The sequence below is a fragment of the Pararge aegeria genome, chromosome 12, assembly GCF_905163445.1.
Source record: "Pararge aegeria chromosome 12, ilParAegt1.1, whole genome shotgun sequence".
In the NCBI taxonomy this organism is placed as follows: domain Eukaryota; kingdom Metazoa; phylum Arthropoda; class Insecta; order Lepidoptera; family Nymphalidae; genus Pararge; species Pararge aegeria.
Genome location: NC_053191.1, coordinates 784045 through 811204, shown reverse-complemented (window position 1 = coordinate 811204; position 27160 = coordinate 784045). Strand labels below are relative to the sequence as shown.

The 27160-nt window shown below is 35.5% G+C and overlaps 1 protein-coding gene across 1 annotated transcript; it reads left to right on the top strand.

The window, feature by feature from the left end:
- Positions 1-27: 27 nt before the first annotated feature.
- On the top strand, positions 28-26968 carry LOC120628250. The gene is made up of 6 exons (XM_039896531.1): positions 28-109; positions 9116-9175; positions 16444-16583; positions 19177-19455; positions 20310-20544; positions 25970-26968. The coding sequence occupies exons 2-6, from the start codon at positions 9125-9127 to the stop codon at positions 26189-26191; spliced, it is 927 nt and encodes a 308-aa protein (XP_039752465.1). The 5' UTR covers positions 28-109; positions 9116-9124; the 3' UTR covers positions 26192-26968.
- Positions 26969-27160: the final 192 nt, after the last annotated feature.

Sequence of the window (27160 nt, the reverse complement as noted above, 5' to 3'; positions counted from 1 at the left end):
AAGCAGTTCTAAGCCGGGGTCAGTATCCTGATGCTGGACACTGGACAGTGCCGCGCGCGCGCGCAAACGACGCACGCGTTCACTCAGCCATCTTGAATTTATTTAAAGGGTGAGTTTTTTGTGTTTAATTTAAAATAGGTGGATGTTCTAGGATAAATTTATTGTTATCTTTAAAACGAAATTTTACGTATAACAATTTCGTAATTCACCGTAATAAACATCGGTTTTATTTGTAAAAAATGGTAATGATTTTAAAAGGATTGTTATTTATAGCGAGAGCTAGTTAGATTGAATTCGATTTATAAACTATTCCCTCTTTGGATTATATTGTCTCTGAATTTTGAACTTTTGTCTGGTATCCTATTTATGGATCCTTTTTTAATCATGTTTTTTTTGGAATTTTATCTTTTGTTTAGGTATTTGTTAAAAAAAATATATTGTATTAAGATAAATTTCAGATAAAAATAACTTGGTATTTATTAAAAGTAGGTATAAATGATAAGTATCCCAGTACTTTAAAGACTGAAAAAAGTAACTAAACATTTAAGTCATACCTACTTATTTTATATTTAGAATTCTAAATTCTATCAAATAGTTTCCTAACAATAAGTTTTCACGTTTATTTATTTATTATAAAATCTAAATTTTTGTCTAATCGAAGAAATAAGTAGGTATTAGCATCCAAAGAAAACAAAACATGCTAAAAGTTGTTCTAATCTGGTTAGGTTAAGGACCTTTAGCGAGCATATAAATGTCCTCGTAACTCGTAAACATTATTTGATTTGCGAGTGTTTTAAATTGATTCGAGGAAAATTGTGATCTTATCCCCAAATACTTTATAGCTTCTAAAATAATAATGCTTTGCCAAAGGTTTAGTGCCGATTATTCATATTTTACATAAAAGTATATAGTATCTACATATAGTATATGGAGGGTTTACAGATGTTTTATCTAGATAGATTTGAATTCGATTTTTAAATTTAAATTTTTTTTTACAATTCGGTTGACAGAGGTCTGTATTTCCTTTTTCTATATTTATCATAACGAAATGTGAACCGGAAGGCGCAACTCAGAAAAATACTGACTTTGATCTTTTTTCCCTTTACCCTTAATTTGGATCCAGTTGAACATACCTAATGACAGTGGCGTGAATAGAGGGTATTTACAGGGTATACAGATGATATAAAATGAAGAAAATCTCCAGTACGTGCTATAAAAAACTTAAGGATAGGCATTTTAAGAGTTATAAAAAGCCTACCCTTGAGTATTTATAACTCGTACGGGATATTTCCTTTATTTTATATCATCTACTTTATTTGGTTGCCTGGAAGCTGCTTACTGCTTTTCTTTGGTGTACAATAAAAGTGTATTCATTCATTAATCTGCATACCTTGTGCATACCGTCTATGCACGCCATTGCCTTATGAGGATCTAACGGAGATAGGAGTTTATTATTGATTAGTTTTCTTAGGACGGTATTCAGTAATTTTACACTTTTAGTAATTAATAAAATATGATTTGTGCCGTGTGGTGACGGTAAATTAGTCATCACATTTTCACCACCCCTTCCCGCGGGTGTCGTACGAGGTGACTAAGGGAATATAACGGAGAGTTGCCAGCAGCGTTCTCTGCCACTACCATTTACTGCGATCACCAACCCATCTGCCCAGCGTGGTGTGGGCAAATCCTCTAGTTGGGATAGGCCTTTAGCCCAGCAGTGGACTGCAAAAGGCTGTTGATGATGACGAATATATTATTGTACAAGCTAATCGACTCTCCCTAACATAGTTGTTTTTAATCGGATTTCAGATATACTCGTAAATGTTAATCTCAAAATTAACTAAGAATATTTATTTCTTCTGACAAAAAATATGCATGGACAGTGGAAACCATCTCTCCTTCCTGCCTCCAAATTTGGGAAGCATGATTCCCAATAAAAAATAATTTATATTAAAAGAAAAGCTAGCTTAAGGTTTCATTATTGCAATTTTCTTAAGGATCTCTATTTGTTTTCTTTAAATATAGCCTATGTTCCTTCGTGATAGTTTAGTTTTCTACTGGTTAAATAAAACAAATAAAATCGGTCTTGTAGTTTCCGAGCCAGTTAGGGACATAAAAATAAAAAAACTACAATTTTGACTATAGCTAACTTCATTGTGTCGGTTTTTAGTGACGGTGTGCACGCGCATCGTATAAATTTACTCTTACCATTTTTCCCTAACGCGCCAAAAGAAGTACAACTTCAATCTTTAAACGAGCAATTCTTGTGTATTTATATAATTGGAATCTCGGAATCGGCTCCAACGATTTTCATGAAATTTAGTGTACAGGGGTGTGTGTTATGAGTACTAAGATAGTTGTTGAATATTTTGAAGAATATAATACACATACATACTTATAATATAGCGATAAACACCCAGGACACTGAAAAACAATAATGTCATTTATGAAATACATTTCTTTGTTCCATGTTTTCCCGAACAAAATATAGTAATGAAATCAGAAGACATATATGATGGAAAGTAATGGTTATTCCTATACCCGTACATATAAAGATTAGTAACGGAAGATATGAGTCCTTTGAACTATAGCCTCGATGGCTAGAACAGTTATGGGTCGATTTGGCATTCTACGTATGTTAGTTTGTATCAATTGTTGGTTCGGGTTTAGATAAGGATTATTACAAGTAGCCTTAGTACCAGATTAGCTAGCTCTCAATCGAGGAGAAATTTTAAACTTTGTTTCATCTAAGTAAAATGGATCTAATGTTACTCGTTTTTGAGACGCAAATCCTGTACTTCTGATGTTTTTTTTTACCCGCTTTATATTGGATAGTTTTTAAATATTGGATAGAAGCAGGCGTTACTTTGCGGAAATCCATGATATATTATCAAAATTAAGCTTAATTTGCTATACTCCGCGAAAAGCAGGAGAATCTGTGTGGTGTAATTTATAATTTCTTCAATCCTTATACCCCACACCAAACAGATCTTCGGCAATATACCCTCTACGCACGTTTCGCTCCGAAACCGGAGCATCATCAGGAGATGTTGACTTTACAATGAATAATTGTTAAGTCAACATCTCATCTCATATATTGATAATATACCCGCTATATGGCAAAAGCCCGAGCTAAAGAATTGTAGGCAAATTTGAGCTTTAGTGCTATTTAAATAAAATCCATTTTATTCTAATCTTCCAAAGTGTTTTCATACTCGAAAACAACTCCTCGATTGCGAGCAAGCGAATCTTGTATTAAGGCTACAGGCCTTAATGATAATCACTGAACGACCTCTCTGGTGTAGTGGTAAGCATTGTGGTTTATATGAGGTCCCGGGTTCGTTCCTGGCCGGGGCATTTTGGGAATTCATTACTTCTGAATTGGTTGTAAGGCTTTTATGGCTAGTTACCCCCCTACCAAAAAATATTATAATTTTTAAAGATAATAACTTTTTAGGCCCGTCAAACCACATTAAAGCAGCGGGGGTGCTTTAAACTGGCATAAAATGGCATAAAAACACACGAGTTATAACAATACATAAGTAAGGACGTTTAAACATTTATCTAACAAGAAATCTGTCATATTAAAAGCTTAGTTATAGGTTATATAAGAACCTATCGTCTGTAAAAAGTACGAAAGTCTGTATATGCTTTTATAATATGATTCCTAAGGTAATTTTCTTAATTAATAATAATACACATATATACTTATAATAGACACATAAACGCCCAGACACTAAAAACATTAATGTTCATCACACACACATTTTAGGAATTCACCCAGTTGTAGGAATCGAACCCACGGCCTTGGACTAATAAAGCTGGGTCACTGCCCACTACGCCAGTCGGCCGTCGTCAATGCATAAGTTTAAACAATGTGTTAAAACACATTTATTACAGCGAGGCTACTATACAATTGGTGAGTTATTTAATGACAATGTTGCTTGGAAGCATCCGTCTCCGCTCTTATCATTCACAAGATAGGAAAATGAATGTTAAATTGAAAATTGCTAATGTTGTAAAAGAGCAACTGCTGAGTTTCTTTACGGCTTCTCGGTAGAATTTGCATTCCGAACCGGTGGTAGAGTCACCACAAAAAGACAGAAGTGCTTATAGAGTAAGCCTTCTTGAAATAAATGAATTTTGAACTTGGCTTTGAAAACTCGAAAACCTTTTCAAAGAAAACAGTTTAATCCGCCAAGTACCTTCTAAGTAAGGTAGGCTTTTAGATGCCAACCTGGGATACTTTATAAAAGTGAACACAATTTATCAGAGCCTACAAGGAAATGTCTGATATCTAAACTATTTCCATCCCGTTAGCCGGCCCTAGAATTGGGGCCACGAGACTTTATATACCCTTTGTGAGCTGCCTCACTATATAAGGAGGATATATAAATTTCAAGTAAAAGGTAATGAATGGCCAATTACAGAACGATCGCACTTGGCAATTGAATTTATTAACTTGAATTTATTTCCCTGGTACATCAGTTAGCAGTGAGGTTTTAATTTGGAGGCCACAAGTTTGGCAGAGGCAATTAGGGAATTAAGAATTGCACGCCTCTACAAAACTACAAATGACATTCGTTTAAACCTATTCGATATTTTTAAAAAACAGTTTGTTTTTTGAAGGAAAAAAATTAAATTACAAAAATATTTGAGGACGTCCGGATGTCTTTCCGTATGGATCTAGCAGACCACCGTACAAAATAACGTATCGTAGTTTTTTTTTTTAAAACTACATAATCGCAGCGCGCTGTTTGCTATTTAAAATTTCTGGGTAATTCGTTGTCGTTTAATTACAATTAATAAAAACAAAAAAAATATGATTAGTCTTTGCTCTTTAATGTGTCTTTTATGAAAATTGGGTTCCTTCACAATGCTTGCGTGCTATTGTGTTGCTTTACGTCGAGAATGGCGCGAAATATTGGCGCGAACTGTCTGATAGTAAATGATAATAAAAAAACAGATGACTCGCCCCAGCGCCCGCATGCGGTGAAAAGTGTAAGGTACTTTTTTTAGTGAAAAATGAGATTATGAGGCATGCACTTTTTGATTTTCCAAACCTATTCTGAGTTCTCCCTGATCTAATCTGGTGGGAGGTTTCGGCAAAGACTTGTCGCTAAGCAATTTAGCGTTCCGGTATATGTCGCGCAGAAACTGATTGGCAGAACGGGTTAACTATCACTGCCATACCTCTTGACAGGATAGCCCGTTACCATCTTAGACAATATCATAACTTAAAACCAGGTGAGGTTGCAGTCAAGGGCTAACTTGTAGATGGATAATACAGAAAAACAAAGAAGAATTTTCCTCTGCTATAATCGGCATAGGGTGAAAATTGCTTTTTAAAACCCCTTTTAACTTCTAAGTGTTTTCAGAGTGAGTAGATTTGCTTTACTTTGCAAAAAAGATTAATACATTATTAAATTGAAGCGGTGAAAGCCTAGTGGTTAGGACTTCGGCCTAATTTTTGTGGACCAAGTTCGAATCCCAGAACGCACTACTAACTTTTCTAAGTTATGTGCTTTATATGCAATTTAAGTATCACTTGCTACAACGGTTGATGAATTTCTTAATGACAAGGTTGCTTGGAAGCATCCGGCTCCGCTTTCATCCATCAAGCTTAGCCAGGTTTTTTTTGTTATCACCGTCTCACAGTCTAGTTAATGTTCAGCTATGAAATTAGAGCAATTCATACCCAAGCTTTTTATCATACATGTAATCCTTAATATTATAATAGGATTTTTATACAAGCTTACGTTTTATATAAACATTGAACTTATTGAGAGACATCTGAAGGATTTTCACTGGTAATTTGTTTGTAGTTGATTTCACATGTGTCTAAACATGTATACAGAAAAACACTGCTAGAATCATAAAACTTCCTTCAAAACAAAACTTATTTGCTTTAGCTAAGCCTTAAATAGGTCGTTAAATGTAACAACCCGCGATATTAGCGATTTTTCAAAACATAAACTTTGCAGGTTCTTTCAATAAATCCGTCCAATAAACATGGCCTGGCACATTCACGGCACACGGGCGGGTACCGGGCCAAAGTTTGCGTGCCATATTTGAGATATTTATTTGCGCCCAATTTTACGACCAATAAATTACATGTGATCGGTCGGAGGCAAAGTGAGGGCGTTTTTTACTTACGGCATAACTTTTATCAACTTAATAGATTTTTATTGGTGACACGGCTTCCTCGTTGTTCTGTTAGTGAGACAAATTATTATACAGAAAAGGGAACACCCGTCTTTTTGACTGGTAAAATATAATAATTAACAAAAAGTCTTTCACTCAGCAGAAATTTAGATGCATTAGGCTTGGTGATAGCACGTTTATCTCAGGTGAGAATTCAAGATAAAATGAAATAGATACAAGGGTTATTTAAGTAACTACCAATTTCAACAAACTTTACTTTACTTTTGACGGCCGATTGGCGCCGTTTGGCGACCCTGCTTTCTAGGTCCAAGGCCGTGGGTTCGATTCCCACTACTGGAAAATGTTTGTATGGTGAGCATGAATGATTTTCAGTGTCTGGGTTTTTATATGTATATTCTAAGTATTGATGTATATTATTCATAAAAATATTCATCAGTCATCTTAGTACCCATAGCACAAGCTACGCTTACTTTGGGGCTAGATGGCGATGTGGGTATTGTCGTAGTATATATTTATATTAACTTTACGTTCCTTTTGGTACTTTATAAATGACAATTTTTATTTCCATTCTCATTCATTTAATACTTGCTTTCATGTACATTAATAGAATGATATGAACTTAAATATAACCTTAAATCTATATGATGGACATGGCCCTGTCAAAGTAAATTATGATCCAGTTTTGATTTCCCATGCCCGCCTGATTTCTCGATAGGTTTTTTAATATTTGTCAGTGCTTTTAAAAACATTTTTAAAGCTATTTTAAAAACAACATTTAATTTGCTTCACATTGAGTTATTTATATGCGCAAAAATTAACGACTAATAAATTTCATCAAAGGCAAAAAGGTTTAAGGCAAAGTTAGGGCATTTATGGGTTTTATTGCTAAAGGCATAACTTTAATCTCTGAATTTATTTATAATTTTTATTGCACCTTAAATGCAATAAAGCTTCGAAAAGTGACGCTGTAATTGCTATTCTTTTATGAATTTGCAAGTGGCCCCAAAGTACTAAAATAAGCTCGAAAATAAAATGGCAAGTTTTTTTTTTAATTACGTAATTTTACCATTGAAAATGATTTTCATTCGGATTTGATGAATGCGATAATGAAGTTGCCATACGCATTAATCTATTCAAACGGCATCGGTTTATTATTGAACTTAAACATATATCGTACTATAAGATATTGATAGATATTTAGCTTACATGCAGCCTATAAATATTGAGATATTTAACAGATCACTAGCTGTATTCTTTGGCCGCTTTTATTTCTGTATTGGGAACCGTTTATTTTCCTAGGATAAAAAATAACGCATGTTACTCTCCTGAATTTCAACTAGCTCTATGCGAAAAAATAAGTTGATTGGTTGCGTAGTTAAGGCGTGAAAGAAAGACAAACCAACACACATTTTAATTTATAATATTAGTAGTAATATCCAAAGGGGCAACAGCGCTATTTTGTGTAATAAGCCCATAAGTGAAAAGTTAGACTGCTTATATTTTTTGTAAATATTAACGTTAGTTTGTAATTATATTTTGTGTTTAATAATTGAAGTTATATCAAGATGGCTACCGGAAGATACATTCTTAACAAGGTTCTATTAATTGAACTAACAAAACGCTGATAATTTGTCTGCACCTTTACAAAGTTTAAACGGTTTAGGGCCTCAGTAAAGGAAAATTCACCCCAATTTAACCCGCTCTCTACGGTCGAGAACTTAATAACATTTTACACATTACTGTGTAAGTTTTATCGAAAACTTTGTAATAGAATTTTTATATCACCCGTAAGCAGTGGCGTGCATAGAGGGTATGCATAGGGTATGCAGATGATATAAAATGAAGAAAATCTCCTATCCGAATTTTAAAGAACTTAAGGATAGACATTGTAAGAGTTATTAAAAAGCCTACCCTTAAGTATTTATGACTCGTACTGGATTTTCTTCATTTTATATCATCTGCACACCCTGTACATACCCTCTATGCACGCTACTGCCCGTAAGAGTAAAGTAATGCTATTAAAAAATACAAATTACAATCTTCAAATAGAAAATACAAAAAAATATTCAAAATTCATTCATCTCAAGTAGGCCTAGTTTATAAGCTCTTTTAAAACGTCAAGTTAGACTGTTTGTAGTGACTCTACCGATCAGATCTACTCATAAGATCTGTAAAGAAACTCAGAAGATTGCTCTTTTTTAACATCATTTAACATTTTATAGTTTAACAATCTTTAGAATTTTTCTATCTTGTGAGAGATTAGAGTGGATTGGCCTGCTTCCAAGCCTTGTCACAGAGCTCGGGTCTTCTCTTACAATGAGCCTGATTAGATGAGTTAAGGTCGTAGTCCACCACGCTGGCCCAGTGCGGAGTGGGTCGGTAATGGGTTTATATGATGATTTTAATCATTATCATCAGATGATGATGATGACTGTTATTAAAATTCGTCTTTCCGAGCCGTTAAAATCAATTCAACGGCTAAATAAACATTTACACCGATTTATGTTTATTTGTTTACTATTTATTTGCCACTGCACTGATGTTGATAAAATCTATGCTTATTCATGCGAAACTGTGTGTTGTTTGCTTGCTTGTCCGTCATTGGCGCAGTGGGCAGCCGATTGGCACAATGGCCAGCGACCCTGCTTTCTGAGTCCAAGGCCCTGGGTTCGATTCCCACAGCTGGAAAACGTTTGTGTAATGAACATGGAAGTTGTTCAGTGTCTGGGTGTTTATCTATACTTTATGTGTATTATATTCATAAAAATATTCATCGGCTATCTTCGTACCCATAACACAAACTACGCTTACTTTGGGGCTAGATGGCGATGGGTGTATTGTCGTAGTATATTTATTTATTTATATTAATAAAAGACCTTTAGAAGGCTTTGGGAATTGCAGAATTGAAGAGAAAGGCCAGATGTTTATGTATATTTTATTATTGTTGCAGATAGCAGCCATGTTTCGACGAGGAGTTTTGTTGACAATTTTCCTGCAAGTAACTCAAAATGTACTGGTAATTCTTTATTTTCAGGCAATAGTCCAATAGAATAGATTAGTTTTAAAGTACAATAATAACAATAATAATAAAGCTAATGCAGATATAAAAAAAATACCTAAAACCTAAAATTATTGTTCTCGCACCGGTGCACGCAAGACCAATACTTGACAAACGGATTTTTCAGGTCCTCATTTAAAGTGCGAAGGGTGGTATTGGTGCTGCGTCTAAGCCTTTCCCAGAAGGAAGCCGTCCTTGTTTTGAGAATGGCAAAGAAATCGGAAACCCACGCTGCAGCAAACTTTCATTTAGCACTAAAAGCGTTATTATTTATTTATTTTTAATTCAATTAGTACGGTTTACACCAATTACACTAATTAAATACATAGCAGATTAAAACGAGAACAAAAAAAAGAAAAGAAAATACAAAAATAATAACAGAAACAAATACATAATTACAACAATTCAATCAACTTTACAATAGTTTTACCTAATACCTACTAGTGTCCCGCGACTTCGTCTGCGTTTGATTTTGTTTTTTGATGTGGCATTAAATTTAGTTGTAGATCTAAAAATTTTAAAATATTCTGTATCGCTAAGCCTTAAATGAGGGGATTGCTGCTGTTAGCTGAGGAGTTCTGTCCTCTATCTCCGACCACAGTTTGGGCAAAATTAAACACATATTATAACCTCTATAGTACAAAAATAATTATTTAAATCGGTTATAATTTGTCGGAGTTATGGTGTAAAATCGTCAAACACTCATCACCTCTCCCAAATGAACAGGGCTTTATGTCGGGATAAAAAGTATCCTATATTACTTCTAACACTTCCAAGAATATGTGTACAAAGTTTCATGAGGATCAGTACAGTAGTTTTTGCGTGAAAGCGTAACAAACAAACTTACATTCACATTTATAATATTAGTAGGGATATTGTAAGGTAAGCCTGAAAAGTTGTAGTAATAGAAGAACTTTTGGTGACTTAGCTTATCCGGGGAAGTGCTACCGCTGTGCTTATTTCTGCCGCTAAGCAGCATTGTTGCAATGCTGTATTGCGGTCTGAAGGGTGTGGTTGCCGGAACAATTTCAGGCACTAGAGGGCAGAGGCTTGAACTATCAAATTCTTTCGGGGTACCGAGTTTGAATCCCATCACGCACCTCTAACTTTTTAAGTATAACTTATATACTTACGTATACTTTACAATGAATAGTCAATAACTTAATTATTAAGTCAATAACATAAGAATTATTCATTGTAAAGTCAACATCTCCTGAGGATGCTCCGGTTTCGGAGCGAAACGTGCGTAGAGGGTATATTGCCGAAGATCTGTTTGGTGTGGAGTATAAGGATTGAAGAAATTATAAATTACACCACACAGATTCTCCTGCTTTTCGCGGAGTATAGCAAATTAAGCTTAATTTTTATAATATATCATGGATTTCCGCAAAGTAACGCCTGCTTCTATCCATGAATCATGAAAGGTGGGATGGATATTTTTTTATATGCATTTCCCCAAAAAGTGTCGTAAATGTAAAAATTTTAAAAAAGAAGGGCTTCAAATATGAACTTTTTGAAACTGACATTTGGCGGTTGACGGGTTAACCCCTTTTCGATATGATGTTGATGATTATCAATTATTACGCGCTATGGCCTTATAAGTTGAGGTTCCGGGTTTGATCTCTCTCGTCGTTTATAACTTCTGAATTTTCTCTGGTCTAGTCTGGCTTTGGCGATGGCTAGTTACCAACCTATATACAAAGATTTGCCGCCAAACGACTAAGCCGCGTAGAATCCTATTAGGGTGCCGTACCGCAAAACAGGTGATTACACTACGTTGTAGAAACCGATTAGGGAAGGATTTAATATAACTGCCAAGATTGTCATACACCTGGATAGCTCTATCAACACCATGTGAGATTACAGTCAAGGGATAACTAACTTGTGGTGGTATAATAATATAAGAGTAAAGCAGCGTTGAAATAGGTAATATAGCTTGAACTGTAAACAGTTTTTTTTCATGAGAGAGGACATTGCGGCACGGGTCATTAGTATTCATGAATTCTGACTTTCACTTCACTTGCAATAACAATGGTGGTCGCGAGCTGATCACTTTCGAGATGTCGTAATACAACGACAAAAATAAACATGCGAAATAATCTCAAAATCCCGAGATTTAATTAATTAATCAAAGTCAAAAATATCTTTATTCAAGTAGGCCCATAGGTGGCACTTTTGATGCGTACATAATAATTACACGGTAGTGAGATGATGGCGATAAACATTCGTAAACTTAAAACTAAAGCTCCGAGGGTTCCAACAAACTTCGCCGGGCGTTTTTTTTTTGGTTATCACCATCTCACAATATATAATTTGGTAACAGTAGAGTTTTTTGTGACAGGGAAGTAGCGCTACGCTTATTTCTGTCGCTAAGCTGTTAAAGGCACATGAACCCTTAGACCTACGCCTGAGGTTGATGGACACAGGGCGGCGTTTTGGACGTGCCCCTTTTATGCCCAGCGAAGAGTTTTAAACGATGATATGTAATTATTGATATACAACGTATAAATGAAAACCAAAATAATACTTTACAGGCTTTAGAGGTACGTTATGTAATGTCTCTGAGACTTATTGTATTGTAAATTATAACTCTTGGTGGACGGTTGTAATAGTAAAGGACACCTCAGTGGTCCTTGGTGGGCGGCATGTTGACTAGCATTCTTAGGTTTTTAATAATGTTTAATTTTAGAGTAAAACCTATTTTGAAATTGTAAATGGCTGGTATAGAATCTTTTGAAATGTGAAAGCCACATTTGTTTTGTCAAGGAAAAAAGAATAAGTCGAAAAATGTTAGAAAAGATTGTGTAGTAATTATTTCGTTTTAAATAATAAAAATGAGAATTTCGGACATTTATAATAAACTAGCTGTCCCGGCGAACTTCGTACCGCGCATCATATTTTATTTGATGAATGTTATTATATTAATACTTATTATCCTATTCCGGTCTAAGATGAATCAAAAAAATCAAATATCATAAAAATTGGTCCAGCCGTTCTTGAGTTATAAATGGTGTAACTGACTTTTTATGACAACTCAGACGGGAACGCTGTCGAACGGGATAAACAGTATCCTATGTCCGTCTCCTGGCTCTAAGCTACCCACCTACCAATTTTCAGCCATATCGGTACAGCCGTTCTTGAGTTATAAGTAGTGTAACTAACACGACTTTCTTTTATATATATAGATAGTAAAGTTATTTTCATTACGAAGCTATCGTAGTTAAACATGGTTATTTACTTATTTATCTGTGAAACCTTAAACCCAATAGTTTTTGAGTAAACCACTGCTATAGTTTATACTGAAATAAATTAGATACAGCCACACATCATCATCGCAAAATTAAAATGAATCTCTTTATACGCCTCGTACCTACGCGTCGTGTAGCGTAGGAACGCGTGTCGGTATTTTATCTTTAATAGGATTGTCATAAGTAAACACTTAGAATGTTTTGAATTCGTTTGTATGAAAACATAAATATGCTTCTTTTAATTTCATATTGTACAGGGTGATTCCTTATGAAATATAATTATGCATTCTTCATTTGAATTTCGTAATTCGGTTACACGTCGTATATAAAAACTAAAACGTACTTTACATCTTAAATCTGTGTATGTAATGGTGCAATTTAAAATTTACTGTGCCTGTAAAAATATAACAGGCAAATTCTCTTTGTTCTATTTACATTTGCAGTAGCACCGTAAGTATGATAGATGTTAAGAGTATCTCATTTTCCTCACTTCGACATGAGCATTGTTTCCAGAAAATTCTTTTGTAAGACTCGTAATTAATCGCAAAAGTCATTAACGCCAACTGGCTCAAAAGGGCAATTGAGAGATTACCCTAATTAATTCTAGTGGCTTCCGAGCGCTCTTAATCATTTGAGCTAAATTAAATTAATCTAACCATTTAATAACAGATAATAAATGGAGGTCCTCAATTCGACTGTATGTTTTTTTTTTAATTTTGCATCTGTTACTCAATTACTAGTCATCGACCACTGACTTTTTGGAGTTATGTGATTTGTGTGTGTGTTTTTTTTTTAATTAAAGTAATTTAAATATCACTTGCTTTAAACGGTGAAGGAAATCATCGTGAGGAAACCTGCATGCTGGAGAGTTTTCTATAACGTTGTCAAGGGCGTGTAAAGTCTACTTGACCAGCGTGGTAGACAACGGTCTAAACCCTTCTCACTCTGAAAAGAGACCTGTGGCCTGTCGTGGGCCGTGATGATGACGATGATGACTTAATTACTCCGCCAATTATGCACCGATTCCAATGATATTTTTTTTATTTGCTACGTTATACTTCACTGGTCTCATTTTAATTTGATGAAGACTTATTAGAGGTATCCTGCAGAAGTCGAGGGAGTTCTTCTAATATTAAAGGTACACATACAGAAATTTGAGTGTTTTAAAGGACCTCGTGCATCTACTTTCGAAAAGAACCATATGGCAAGTGGAACTGATGATGAACCATGGATTGCCACCGGAACAATACAGTAATTAGTATAACACGGGTTGCGCTTCGATTATAGTATTGGGCTACTAAGAAATTTATGCTCGACACATTAAAAACTGATTACAGCCCGGCCTCGGAAAAAGCAATACCTGGGAAAGGGCTAGCGTAGACGGACGGATAGAATAGACCTATGAACTTAAACATGCTACATACAATTTCTTTTATAAGTGGGGTTAAAATAATAAAAAAGGTAAAAAATAATTGTAAAAAAACTGACAGAAATTGACAAAACCGACTTTGTTTCTACTTTCTTGTCTTTGACTCTAAAGCAACTATTTAAATTATATTTGAATAGTTGCTTTTTAACATTTTTAAGTCTGTGCAATGTATAATTAAACAAAGTCGGTTTTTTGTCTATTGTTTTTTTTATCAGGGGTCAGTATGTAGGAGGTTTTAGTCTATAGGTCCGTCTATTCCGTCCGTCCGTTTCCATTATATTTCCTTATCCCCGTAGCCTCTTACGACACCCGCGGGAAGAGAAGGGGTGGTGACGACAGTGTTCTGATCTGCCTTCACCACCCGTCAAATAATGAATGCTTTAAATGGATTCACTATTAAATTATGCTATATTTAATTGCACGTTCCTGGAATTAGAGTTTATTATTTTTATTTTAACAAAAGATCGCTCGTGAAAACAGTAACGTAATAAATACAACATTTAATTCCCTGGAACATTCCCGTTGCAGCGAATGCAGAAAAGCTTTGTGCAGCTAAGTATACGCTTTCATAACATGATCCCTCGGGCAATATTACCTGACATTGCGCTAGTTTCAACAATATTATGTTAATATACATTTTGTTGAGTCGAGGTTATCATACAACTGAGAACAATTTAATAAGCGGTGATAGCCAAGTGGTAGGACAAAACTTAACGTTCGTGGCGCCGAGTTCGAATCCCAGCTAGTTCTCCATTATGTTGTCAAAGGTATCTGGAGTCCACTTATCTGCTGGGACCGCATTAACCAGCCTGGTGGACTACGGCTTTAACCCTTCTTGTTGTGGGAGGAGACCTGCGAGACTTGGGCTAGTCATTGTTTGATATGGCGATGACTTCTAACAGGTTAGCCCGTTACCTTCTTATTCTACATCATCATTTACTAGCAGGTGAGATTGCAGTCAAGGGCTAACTCGTAGTGAAAAAACCAAGCAAAGTGTAAGTAAAACCACCGCCTATAAACACTTCTTAGGGCATGTAAGAGTCTCGTCCTACAAAATGCCGCGTTGTGTCACTCAATCTGACGCGTAGGCGTAAAGCATCGATAACACTACACGATAAATAAGGCCCTAAATTAATAAAATAAAATAGCCTTCAATTCCACAACGTCATTTCATACATACTAATAAACATTTTAATACTTTTAAATTGAATAAACATTAATATACTGAATTGTTAAGTTAGGTATGGTTTTACAATAATATTTAATTAAAATTATGTACTTAAATTATTAATTAATTATGTCACGCGTTTTGGATTCCCTGTTGGCAAAGGCCTCCTCTAGCTCCCGCCACAGCTTCCTGTCGTGCGCTACTTTGCACCAGTTTGGTCCCGCGGTCTTTTTAATGTCGTCTTCCCACCTACCATAGGGCCCTAAATTATTACATTGTAATTACAGTCACGTAGTAAGAAACCCTAATTAGGGAGATCAACTTAGCTCAACCCATAAGTTACCTAAGTTCTAAATATTGCATTAAGCATTGGGTAGAAGCAGGCGTTACTTTGCAGAATTCCATGATATATTTTAAAAATTAAGCTTAATTTGCGATAAGCATTTGAGAGTACAGTAAGCATTGTATAGAAGCAGGCGTTCCTTTGCGGAATTCGATGATATTTTTAAAAAATAAGCTTAATTTGCTATACTCCGCAAAGCGGGAAAATCTGTACGGTGTAGTTTACAATTTCTTCAATCTTTATACTCCACACCAAACAGATCTTCGGCAATGTACCCTCTACGCACGTTTCGCTCCGCAACCGGAGCATCCCCAGGAGATGCTGTCCTAATCACTTCGCAACTTATGAAGCGTTCATACATACAATATGTTACCAGTAATGTTAAGTGATGGTGATAACTACGTTCGTTAACTTACAACTAAAGCTAGGGGATTTCCAAATGCGCTCTGGTCTAAGAAGAGCCCACAAGAAACTAAGCTGGTTTTTTTTTGTTATCACCATCACAGACAAATTAATATTTAGCTATGAAGTATTTCATACCCAAGCTTTTTTATCATTCGTGTAATCCTTTATATTATAACTAGCTGTTGCCCGCGACTTCGTCTGTGTTTGATTTTGTTTTTTCATTTCAAAAAAATTAAAGTAAGTATTCAGTATCGCTAAGCCTTAAATGAGGGGTTTACTGCTGTCCGCTGAGGAGTTCTGTTTTCTATCTCCAACCACAGTTTGAGCAAAATTAAACAAATACTATAACCTCTATAGTACAAAAATAATTATTTACATCTGTTATAATTTGTCGTAGTTATGGTGTAAAATCGTCAAACACTGTCATCCCCTCCCCCAAAGGGACCGAGCTTAATTTTGGGATAAAAAGTATCTTATATTACTTCTAACACTTCCAAGAATATGTGTACAAAGTTTCATGAGGATCGGTGTAGTAGTTTTTGCGTGAAAGCGTAACAAATAAACTTACATTGACATTTATAATATTAGTAATAGTAAGGAATTTTCTATAAGCTTAGCTTTTACCAGGTGCAGACATCCCAGCAAGTGCAGCTGTCGGAGTCCTACCTGCCAGTGGCCATGCAGGTCATCGCGCACCTCACAGACCAGATGGCCTTCGAAGTGAAGGACGACCTTCCCCCCAGGACCTCCACTACCGCTAAACCTCTGTATGTCACTTCAGATTACTTTGCCAGTTTGCCCGGTAACGGCTGGAGGATGCGGTATGGTATCGCGAGGTGATGGTCTATTTCTATTCTATTTTCTGTTTCTTATTTCTCTAACCTTCTTTATTATTTTCTCTAATCTATCTTCTATATATATAAAAGAGAAAGTGTGTGGGTATGTTCCGTATAGGCTCCGAAACGGCAGGACCGATTTCAATGAAAGTTTTAGGGAATCTCCGAATTGATCTGGCGAGTAATCCTGTAAAGTTTGGCGACAATCGTAGCACTCCTATTTTTGAACTGTCAAACTGTCAAATACAGCTTTAATGTACTATGATGATATTCTATTGTTGGGTGTACATGGGGTGTAGATAATGATCTTCCCCCGCTCGAAAAGAGAATAGAAGAGAATGAATACGGAGAGAAATAAATGATTTAATATATTATGAGACTTAAATTAAAAATTAAATTATGTAAGTTTATTGTTTAAATAAAATAAAGCAAAATCTAGCCCGGCGAAGCGGGTACGCTAGTCTTCTATATTTTAATTATTCTTCTTAATTTACTGCTATCCGTAATGAACTTTTAAAATTAATTAAAGGTACATGATGCTTAATACCTACGCTTCAGGATAATAGACCCAGGGCACTTGGTAGGGCATGCAGTTTAGTTTCATAACCATTAGTTGAGCCATCTGCTTGGCCCGTCAATTAATATTATAAAAAAAAAAAACTAAATTATATTTTTTTCCTGTTGGAATTCTAAGTTTTGTTATTTTCGAACAAACTTTGGCTTCTGTTTAATATATTTTAAACTATGCGTATAACTTTAAGGAAAATATTGTGTTTATCTCAAAGCCCTTTCATTATTCTTTCACGATGAACTTGTTTAAATTGTTTTTATTGAATATTTATTGTTCAATTTCTAACTTTCTCCTGCAACAACTAAAATTAAAATTGCTTTATTCTGCCACACTTATGTCCCTACATGACCTAGTAGCGCGTGGTCCTATCTAACCTCATAAAGACCTTTTCACATTTATATTTTTTTCCTTCCTAGCTTCGGGTGTTCACTTATTTTTCGATCATCTTCATCATTATCAACCGGCTCACTACAGGGCACGGGTCTCCTATCAGAATAAAACGGGTTTAGGCCGTATTCTACCTCGCTGGCCAAGTAGACTTAAAACGCCCTTGAGCTCGTTATGGTTTCCTTACGATGTTTTCCTTCACCGTTTAAAGCAAGTCATAATTAAATTGCTTAAATTGAAAACGCACATAACTCCGAAAAGTCAATGGAACTGGGGCTCGAGCTCGGTCTCCACGAAAGAAAAGCCGAAGCTTTGGCAACTAGGCTATCACCGCTTCTAAGGATAATGGGTCAATCATCAGTCTTACTACTGTAGCTTAATTAAAGCATTTTAATTTAAAATTTCCATTTTATAATATAACTTGATTTCCTTCATGGCCCTTAAATGAGGATCATAAACAATATCAAAAGAACACTGCTTTTAGCGATGGTGGTAGGCCCCCAGTGCCCATAGAGTAACTTATCGAGTTAGTCAAGAAACATAAGTAAAGAGAAGAGACAAAATGCGCTATCTATTTTAGTGGAACGTTGTGCTTTGAATTCGGTGGCTCGGTAGCGCTTTTTCTGTTGGCTTGCTTTACATATACCATTACACAAATTAAGACATCTTGGACATCTCTCTTAAAAAGTTCAAAGACTGTATTAAACGATAAAAAGCTTGGGACCGAAATGTTTCTCTAAATGTTTTAATGACAACGTGAGATGGTGATAACAAAATAAACACTCGGCTATGTTTGTTGGGCTTCTTCTGAGATCAGGTTTAGCCACTCTCGTAGCTTTAGTTTTAAGTTTACGAATATAAGTTGTTGACATCATCTCACTATCATATACACATTTTTTATGTAATTTACGCATCAAAAGTGCAATCTTTTGACCCAATTAAATAATAATATTTTTGACTTTTGACTTAGTCCTATTGAAACAAATTATATCATTTAACGCTTACTGAGAATATAGCTTTCATATGGTGATTATTAAAATGGGCTTATATTATTACAAACCTACAACAAATCTTCCCTTTTTTATGGTATTTAAGTAAGTATAGATATTTATTTTCTGTTTCAGCAGACGTAAAATTGCCTTTAATAATTGTTCATGAATTGGCAGTAATTTCATTACAAGTTGTACTAGTAACTGATTTGGATTCAGTATGCTTAACCAAAGCAATCAATTGATTGGGGTCATCATAACCACCATAAATCTGTTATCCAAATAAAATTTCCATTATTTTATCATTAACCTAAATTCTAAAATAACAATTAAAATATATTCTTTATTGTAGTTTAAAATGTTGATGTCGGAAAAGAGCAACTGCTGAGCTTTTTGCCGGCTTTTTTTCGCTAGAATTGACTTCCGAACCGGCGTTAAAGTCATGACAAACAGACAGACTTGTGTTTCTAAAGTGCTTATAAAGTAATGTGTTAAATTTATATTCTAAATTATTTAATTTCAAGGATGGCTTTGCTTTAAATAATTGATTTGAATTTTACTTGCTTAATGTTTTCAGGGATATAACGACACCTTTCCACAAACCTGGTCTCTTCGCCCCACCATACCCTCCTAAACCAACAGATAAAGGTATCTCAAAGAACCAGAACTACGTCCTCCTGCCCGTAGAGCAAAACGCAGAATACACAATCATAGAACCACAGGAGAAGAAGACCGAAGAGCCATTCCTTTCAGCTCATGATGAGGAGGTCAAACCTCTGATGGAGCCTAAACCTAACCTGTCGCATCAGTTCTTGCCTTTTGAACAAGACATTAAAGCTTCCAGACGCTCTGATGGGTAAGTAATTTAGTTTTCACAACGCTAGCTCGACAATCCCATATAACAAAACTAGTATTTAAAGATAAAGTACGTTATTATATTCATAGCAGGCTTGTAATATCATTTGAAATGAGACACATGTCACATCCGAAGAAAAATATTTTCGTACTAATATTGCTTTCTTACTATGAATGACGAAATATAAATAATAGATAAAAACTTGCCTACTTGAGTGATTACGAGTATATAAATCAGGAAACGAACAAAAAATATGATTAAAATATATAAAACAATCTAGCCTTGACTTTATTGACTCGCTAAGTGTGAAAAGTTGAGTATTGAAGATGCAGAGGTAATGAAATCTTCATCTAAATCACTCTTGCTACACTCAGGAGTTTAGATCCAACACCTTCACTACGCTTGGGAGTAACTCTAAAATCCCTCGTGGGGATTGGTACTTATTATATACGCCTATTTAAGTCATCTGTAATATTTGTTATTTTATTTCGTGTCATTTTTGGTGTACAATATAATATATACTTTTATTTTCATGCTTTTTTTTACATTACAGCTATTATATGCAAAGCACCATTTTTTTGAAATCCCATGGGACCTTTTAGCAGCCGCTTTTCCGAGATTTTTATCCTATGTCCATCTTCAGGATCTTGCATCATACAAGTGTGCCAAATTTATCATGATCGCTTTAAAGATTGAAGCGAACATAAATTACAAACAAACAAACAGACACATTTTCGCACTTATGATATGAGGGTGGATATTTTATGATTATAAGCCACCATCACCTGGTTGCTGCACTAATTTGTCTCAAAGTCTTGGATTAAAAAAAGTATCACTTTCATTGTTTATCATAGGTACGAGGACATTGATGAGGAAAGCCTGCAGTACTTATCACAGAACGTGAGGGACATGATCAGAATGGCCAATGACCCCGATGACGACCGAGTGGTGGATGTGTGGGACGGACTGAGGGCCAGTCCGTCGGAGCCTTCCGCTAGACAGAAGCTGTCATCCTCTAACTTGAGGCTGTTGCTGCTGTATGATCTACTCAGCAGGGATGCCAAGAGGCAGAGGCTCTCGGATTACACTGTAAGTTAATAATTTTAAGCCTTTAGAAATTTTGATAATATTAGTAGTTACAACCTATTACAAAAGAGATTCTCAGTAGAATTTGATAAGGTGGATCTAATATATTTAAAGTTTGGTAAAGTGAATTTTATACACTTGCTTTTTCCCATTAAGAACCAAATTATTAGCTTAAGACCACTATGCTATTTTAGCGAGGTAGTTGTTAACATCATAAAAGCTAATTCATGACAAATAGTTTAAAACATTAGTGATGTTATTAATGTAAATGAGGAACAGAAATGGGCCTAATATATACCCCTTCGGGACACCTATTTTCACAACTGATCCATTTGATCGTTTTCCATTTAAGTCATTCTTTTGAACTCTTCATGTAGACTTATCATGTAGACTTCGCACACCTTTGAGAACATTATACATACAGAACTCTTAGGCATACAGGTTTCCTCCACCATTGCTTCAAACGATGATGACTCCGAAAAGTTAGAGGTATGTACCGGAATTTCGACTGGGTTTCCCCAACAGAAAGTCCTGCACACTAGGCTATCACCACTTTATTTGTTCTGATACTACAGAACTTTTCTATCTATTTCAATACAAGTAGTTTAGGATTAACAGTGCCAATATCCAACTCTTTGGTGATAATTTATTTGTTTCACTGTATTTTTTTAAATTTTTTTTTTGTTGATTTGCATTCAATAAAAATTTAATACTCTCTTCGCTCGTAGTACAAATAAGTATACTAGATTACTGCTAAATTGCAGCTTGATTTTGAATAAAATGGATATAGATGCAGCCGTTTCCAGAAAAAAGCGGGCAAAAGTGCTAAGCTTTCTGGTACCTTTTTACTACTTATTCAAGTTTCCTGAAACTTTTTTACTGCTTATTTATTTACTGCGCATCGTAAAAATCACCTTCAATGAAACCTTGTTGCCCTGAAGAGATAGGTTTCAGCGGTACCTCTAATAATATACGTGAGAGCAATCTTTATTACGGGGTGTAAAATTGTTATCGCCGCTACAAGATAAGAGCAGCCATGGTGTATGTTCATGATTTATTTATTGAGATGTTAAGGTTTATGGCCTCTTGGAGGTGTACCTCACAGCTTTCGAGATGCCTACATTAAAGGTAGCTAGGCTATTAAAAAGGCTGTTAAATGTCACAAAAACATCTTGAGCTGTATTGGATAGAAGCAGGCGTTACTTTGCGGAAATCCATAATATATTATCAAAATTAAGCTTAATTTGCTATACTTGGCGAAAAGCAGGAGAATCTGTGTGGTATAATTTATAATTTCTTCAATCCTTATACTCCACACCAAACAGATCTTCGGCAATATACCCTCTACGCACGTTTCGCTCCGAAACCGACCGAGATGTTGACTTTACAATGAACAATTGTTAAGAAAACATTGTAAAGTCAACATCTCCTGAGGATGCTCCGGTTTCGGAGCGAAACGTGCGTAGAGGGTATATTGCCGAAGATCTGTTTGGTGTGGAGTATAAGGATTGAAGAAATTATAAATTACACCACACGGAGTATAGCAAATTAAGCTTAATTTTGATAATATATCTTGAGCTGTAATAAAAAGTAATCTTACAACCTTTTTTGGTTTTGTGTTTGGTCAATCAGGATATAACTGAATCTGCCATGCTCATTCCATGATATTCCGTAAATTATGTATTTTATGAACCATGAGAATGAAGTCTTTTATCTATTACTAAACTAGATTCTTTCTTTTGTGTTATATGTTTGACGTGTCTGTGAGTGTGTGTCTTTCTGTGGCATCCTATTGCCCGAACGATCGAACCGATTTTTTTTCTTGTTTGAAAGGAGAATTAGACGCGAGAGTTCTTAGCTATGTTTGCTGAAAATAGGTTCAAGATGGCTGCCGCTACAAAATGACCGATTACGTATTTTTTTCACACACTCTCAATATGGGTCTCAAATAAAAGGAAAAAAATATATGTGAGCACAAATCTTTATGACATAGATGTTATCTATGCGACGTATAAAAACCTAGCGTATTGCGACTCTATCCCGTTTTCTGTTTTTGTTACAATATAAGTCTAGATCCCCTTGGTCTTCATACAAAGTCTTCCGACGGATCACATCGGAAACATCCCTTGAAAACTCATCGACTGTTTCTTATTTCCTGCATTAAAAATAGCTCAAGTTATTTCTGCAAAAGTCCACATCATATAAATCATTACCGGCCCACTACAGAGCACGGGTCTCCTCCCAAAATGAGAAGGGGTTAAGGACGTAGTCCACTACGCTGGCCCAGTGCGGATTGGTGGACTATAACTACCACTATCGGCTAGGAGTAATTTACGCTTGATCAACAAGTTATATCAACGTTTTATTCGGCAGTTTTTAAATAAAGAGGCTTGAAATGTTACGAAATCCCTATCCCTATCCCTACTAATATTATAAATGTCAAAGTAATTTTGTTTGTTACGCTTTCACGCAAAAACTACTTAACTGATCCTCTTGAAAATTTGTACACATATTTTTGGAAGTGTCAGAAGTAATATAGGATACTTTTTATTCCGACATTAAGCTCGCTTCCTTTGGAATGAAAGTGTTTGACGATTTTACACCATAACTCCGACAAATTAAAACCGATTTAAATAATTATTTTTGTATTATATAGGTTATAATATGTGTTTAATATTGCCAAAACTGTAGTTGGAGATAGAGGACAGAACTCCTCCAGCGGACAGCAGCAAACCCTTCATTTAGGGCTTAGCAATACTGAATACTTTAATTTTTTTTAGAACTACAGTTAAATTAAATGCCACATCAAAAGACAAAATCAAAGGCAGACGAAGTCGCGAGCAACAGTTAGATATTTCATGCGTACATACAGTTTCAAGGGAATCAGATACGTATTACACAACACCCTTGTGTCTTTGTTGAAACTATATATGATCACGAATTTAATCTCGGATGGCGTTCAAATCTAATTTGGTCTATTTTAGGCACTTCATATCAGACGTCTGTCGTTTGCTAGGTCACTGGCTCTGATATTACTTATATTGTTTGAGTAGTTTACTGCTATTTTATTACTTTTAATTAGGATTACATTTCATGAATATCATTATCCTCCCATAAACCCATCAATACCGACCTTCTACAGAGCACGGGTCTCTTTCTCCTACAGTGAGAAGAGGCCGTAGTCCACCACGCTGGCCCAGTGCGGATTGGTGGACTCCTTTGAGAACATTTTGTAGAACTGTTAGGCATGCTTGGTTTCCTCACGATGTTTTCCTTCACCTTTTGATATTTTATTAGGTACTTAAAAAGCACATAACTTGTGCGAGCTTTGATTCGAACTCGGCCCCCGAAAGTGAGGTTGAGCTTCTACCCACTGCGCTGTCCCCGCTTCAATCATTCATATATATCATAATGCTACGTGGAATTTAGTCTTGCCCGGCATTTGCCTGCGACTTTGTCCAATATGTTGTGATTTTTAATAAGGCAAAAGATGCTCTTGTATAGGCGTTCATTTGTCGTTAATTTTGGTTAAGGAGTTTTATAGTAACTTTAATATTATGAGTGATTGTGATTTAATCAACAAATTATCATAGTTATGATATAAAAATCATTAAACATGCAAGGCAATAGCTTACTTACATCCCACAGACTATAATCTTTTGGTTTTTACAAAAGTTTGAGGGCCATAATCAAATACATTATGTTCAGATTTTATTGTTGTTTTCTTCGCTGTGCTTATGGCACTTTTGATGGCTTAGCTCATTCCGAATCAAGGTTGAAAGGATATCTTGGGTAGTTCGATTGTATTCTTTGTGGCTTCTTGCCAAAAACACGATATTATAGGAAATATATTTATTAGGCTTCTTTTGCTTTTCATCTTCTTTTCTGTCATAAATATTATTTAAGCACTTATTTCTCATAGTATTACTGGCATTAATTAAAAAGTGTATGATGGCTAAAGCACGACCATAAGCATATATAGCATAACTCTAGCTTATAGCATAAGCGTTTTTGAGCTATTAAATAAAAGTGGTGATTCCACAGTTTTTTAAAGTGGCCTCTTCCAATTGCCTAGGAAAAAAAGATATGTAGATATATGATACGCCATGCTTGCACAATGCAAATGGTGCGAGTTGGCGGACGTCGGCTCAGAGGCAATCTACTGATTGGAGCTATCGTTACAGCCTCCACCGATAGCAGTATTTATTTCAGTCTGCTACAAATTAGTCTTTAATTGTAGTCTTACGTAGTGGACTAAATTGGTACCCGTAGTCGATGTATACGCGACTTTGTACCTTAACGACTTAGCGTTGTCCAGCTGTCTTTGTCGATAGGGTGGTAATTAGAACGACCAGGTCTCCCACTTGATCATACCAGAGTTAATTCAGATAATAAATTCAAAAATTTCCCCTACTACTAATTGCACCCGGAACTTATAAGGCCCATTTTAAGACCGCGGCGATTACCACTGTGCCACTGTCAAATAAAAAAATTGAAAAAATATCAAGGTCAAACAAAAATACTAGCCGCAACACTGACGATTTCTTACAGTTGTTAAGCTCTGTGGTTTTATAAGTAGGAGGTCCCGGGTCCAAAATTCAAAAAATTCAAAATTCATTTATTTTAGTAGGCCTAATATAAGCACTTTTGAAACGTCAAGTCTGTCTGTTTGTAGTGATTCTACCACCGGTTCGGAAGGCAGATTCTACCGAGAAGAAGCCGGCAAGAAACTCAGCAGTTGCTCTTTTCCAACATCAACAATTTATATTTTACATTTTAACATTCATTTTTCTATCTTGTGAGAGCTGAAAGCGGAGCCGGATGCTTCCAAGCAACCTTGTCATTAAAAAATTCATCAATTGTATAGTAACCTCGCTGTAATAAATGTGTTTTAACAAATTCTTTAAACTTGTGCATTGGCAGGTCCAAAATCACCTTAGGAGTCATATTAGGAGTCCAATTCCCGACTCATGCAATTTTCTAAATTTTCTCTGGTCAAGTCTGGTGGGAGGCTATTAGACCGTGGCTATTTACCACCCTACCTACAAAGACGTGCCGCTAAGCGATTTAGCGTTCCGGTACGTTGTCGCGCATAAACCGATTGGGGGTTTGGGTTTATATAACTGCCATATCCCTAACAGTTTAGCCTGTTACCATCTTAGACTGCACTCACGATCAGCAAATATTGCAGTCAAGGGCTAAATTGTAGTGAATGAATGAATGAATGAATACACTTTTATTGTACACCAAAGAAACAAAAAGTAGTTACAAAAATATAAATACAAATCAAGAGAGTACAATTTGGTGGCCTTATCGCTACATAGCGATTTCTTCCAGGCAACCAATGGCGTAAAAGGAAAAAACATAGAAAAAGATATGTAGTGCTATATTAAAAAATATAATTAAATCCTACATAACCTCTTTTCAGGGATTCTCCCCGAACGTGATGAGGGCCTTAGTGGAATCCTCGGGTGGTGGAGCCAGAGCACAACTCAGCATGGCCCTGGCCAGGATGGTGGAGCGCCACGACTGTGGCCACGAGTACGCCAACAACCGCGCCAGGGAAATGGTCGCCGAGCTGGCCAGAGACGAGTCAAAGCTGTCGTCTGAACTGAGATACTTACAGCCACTTGTCTATAAGTTCGAATAAATAAGTCTGATCGTAAAGGTATATCAAAAAGCATGGGTAATGGAAAATTCTGAATTTATAAAGCACAGTTATTACAGGCATATGAGGCTTAACACCTTCACCTCAGGTTGTCGGACACAGCGCGGCAATTTGTAGGGCATCCTCACGAGCATACCCAGCTCCTGGTACGATTGTGCTTGGTTTTTGAACATTTTGCAGAGGTCCTTCTATAATCGATACTGAAAAACTGTGTTTTTTTATTTTAATCTGTCTGTTACATACAGACAGACAGACAAAAATGAATGGCCGCCATACATTTTATAAGAGAGCTCAAGCTAAGTTTACCTATTTAGATCTTCAAAAAACCAAAAAATACCTTTACTTTTTGAATTGCCTTATTTTTACATTGAATTGTTTTATATAAATTGAAGATGTGTATTATGGTAGCCAATATAGTCAGCATATTAATAGAAATCCCTTATTCATTAAGTTCTCTGAGAGTAATCAGTCAAATAGATACAAAGTTAATAAGAATATACATCCCGCGATCACGTTGAGTTGTCTATCTTTTACAATAAATAACTTAATACGAGTTAAATGGTTCGGAAATACCTGTGCCCTTAAAATAAGCTTACTATAGAACACACTATAGAAAACAAATGATTTCACGTGGTCTTATCTTTTAACCTTTTGTGTAGGTGTTGATACATGTAGCTACAGGATCTGTTAAGAGTAAGCAACAAGCTGTATTGGTTAACCATAATATAAAGTACGGAAACAAAAACCATAATAATTATTATTGCGGTCACTAAAGAATTATATAAATTTGTTTTAAGCATAATATTATATTATTATAATAATTAAACTGATTTGGTCATTATTGTTAAGCTATTACTATGGAATTGTATGCCATTATCGTGTGTTAAACATACGAACTTGTAACTATTGGTATTATAGTAATTAAAGTTTATAATTAGGTATATAAACATG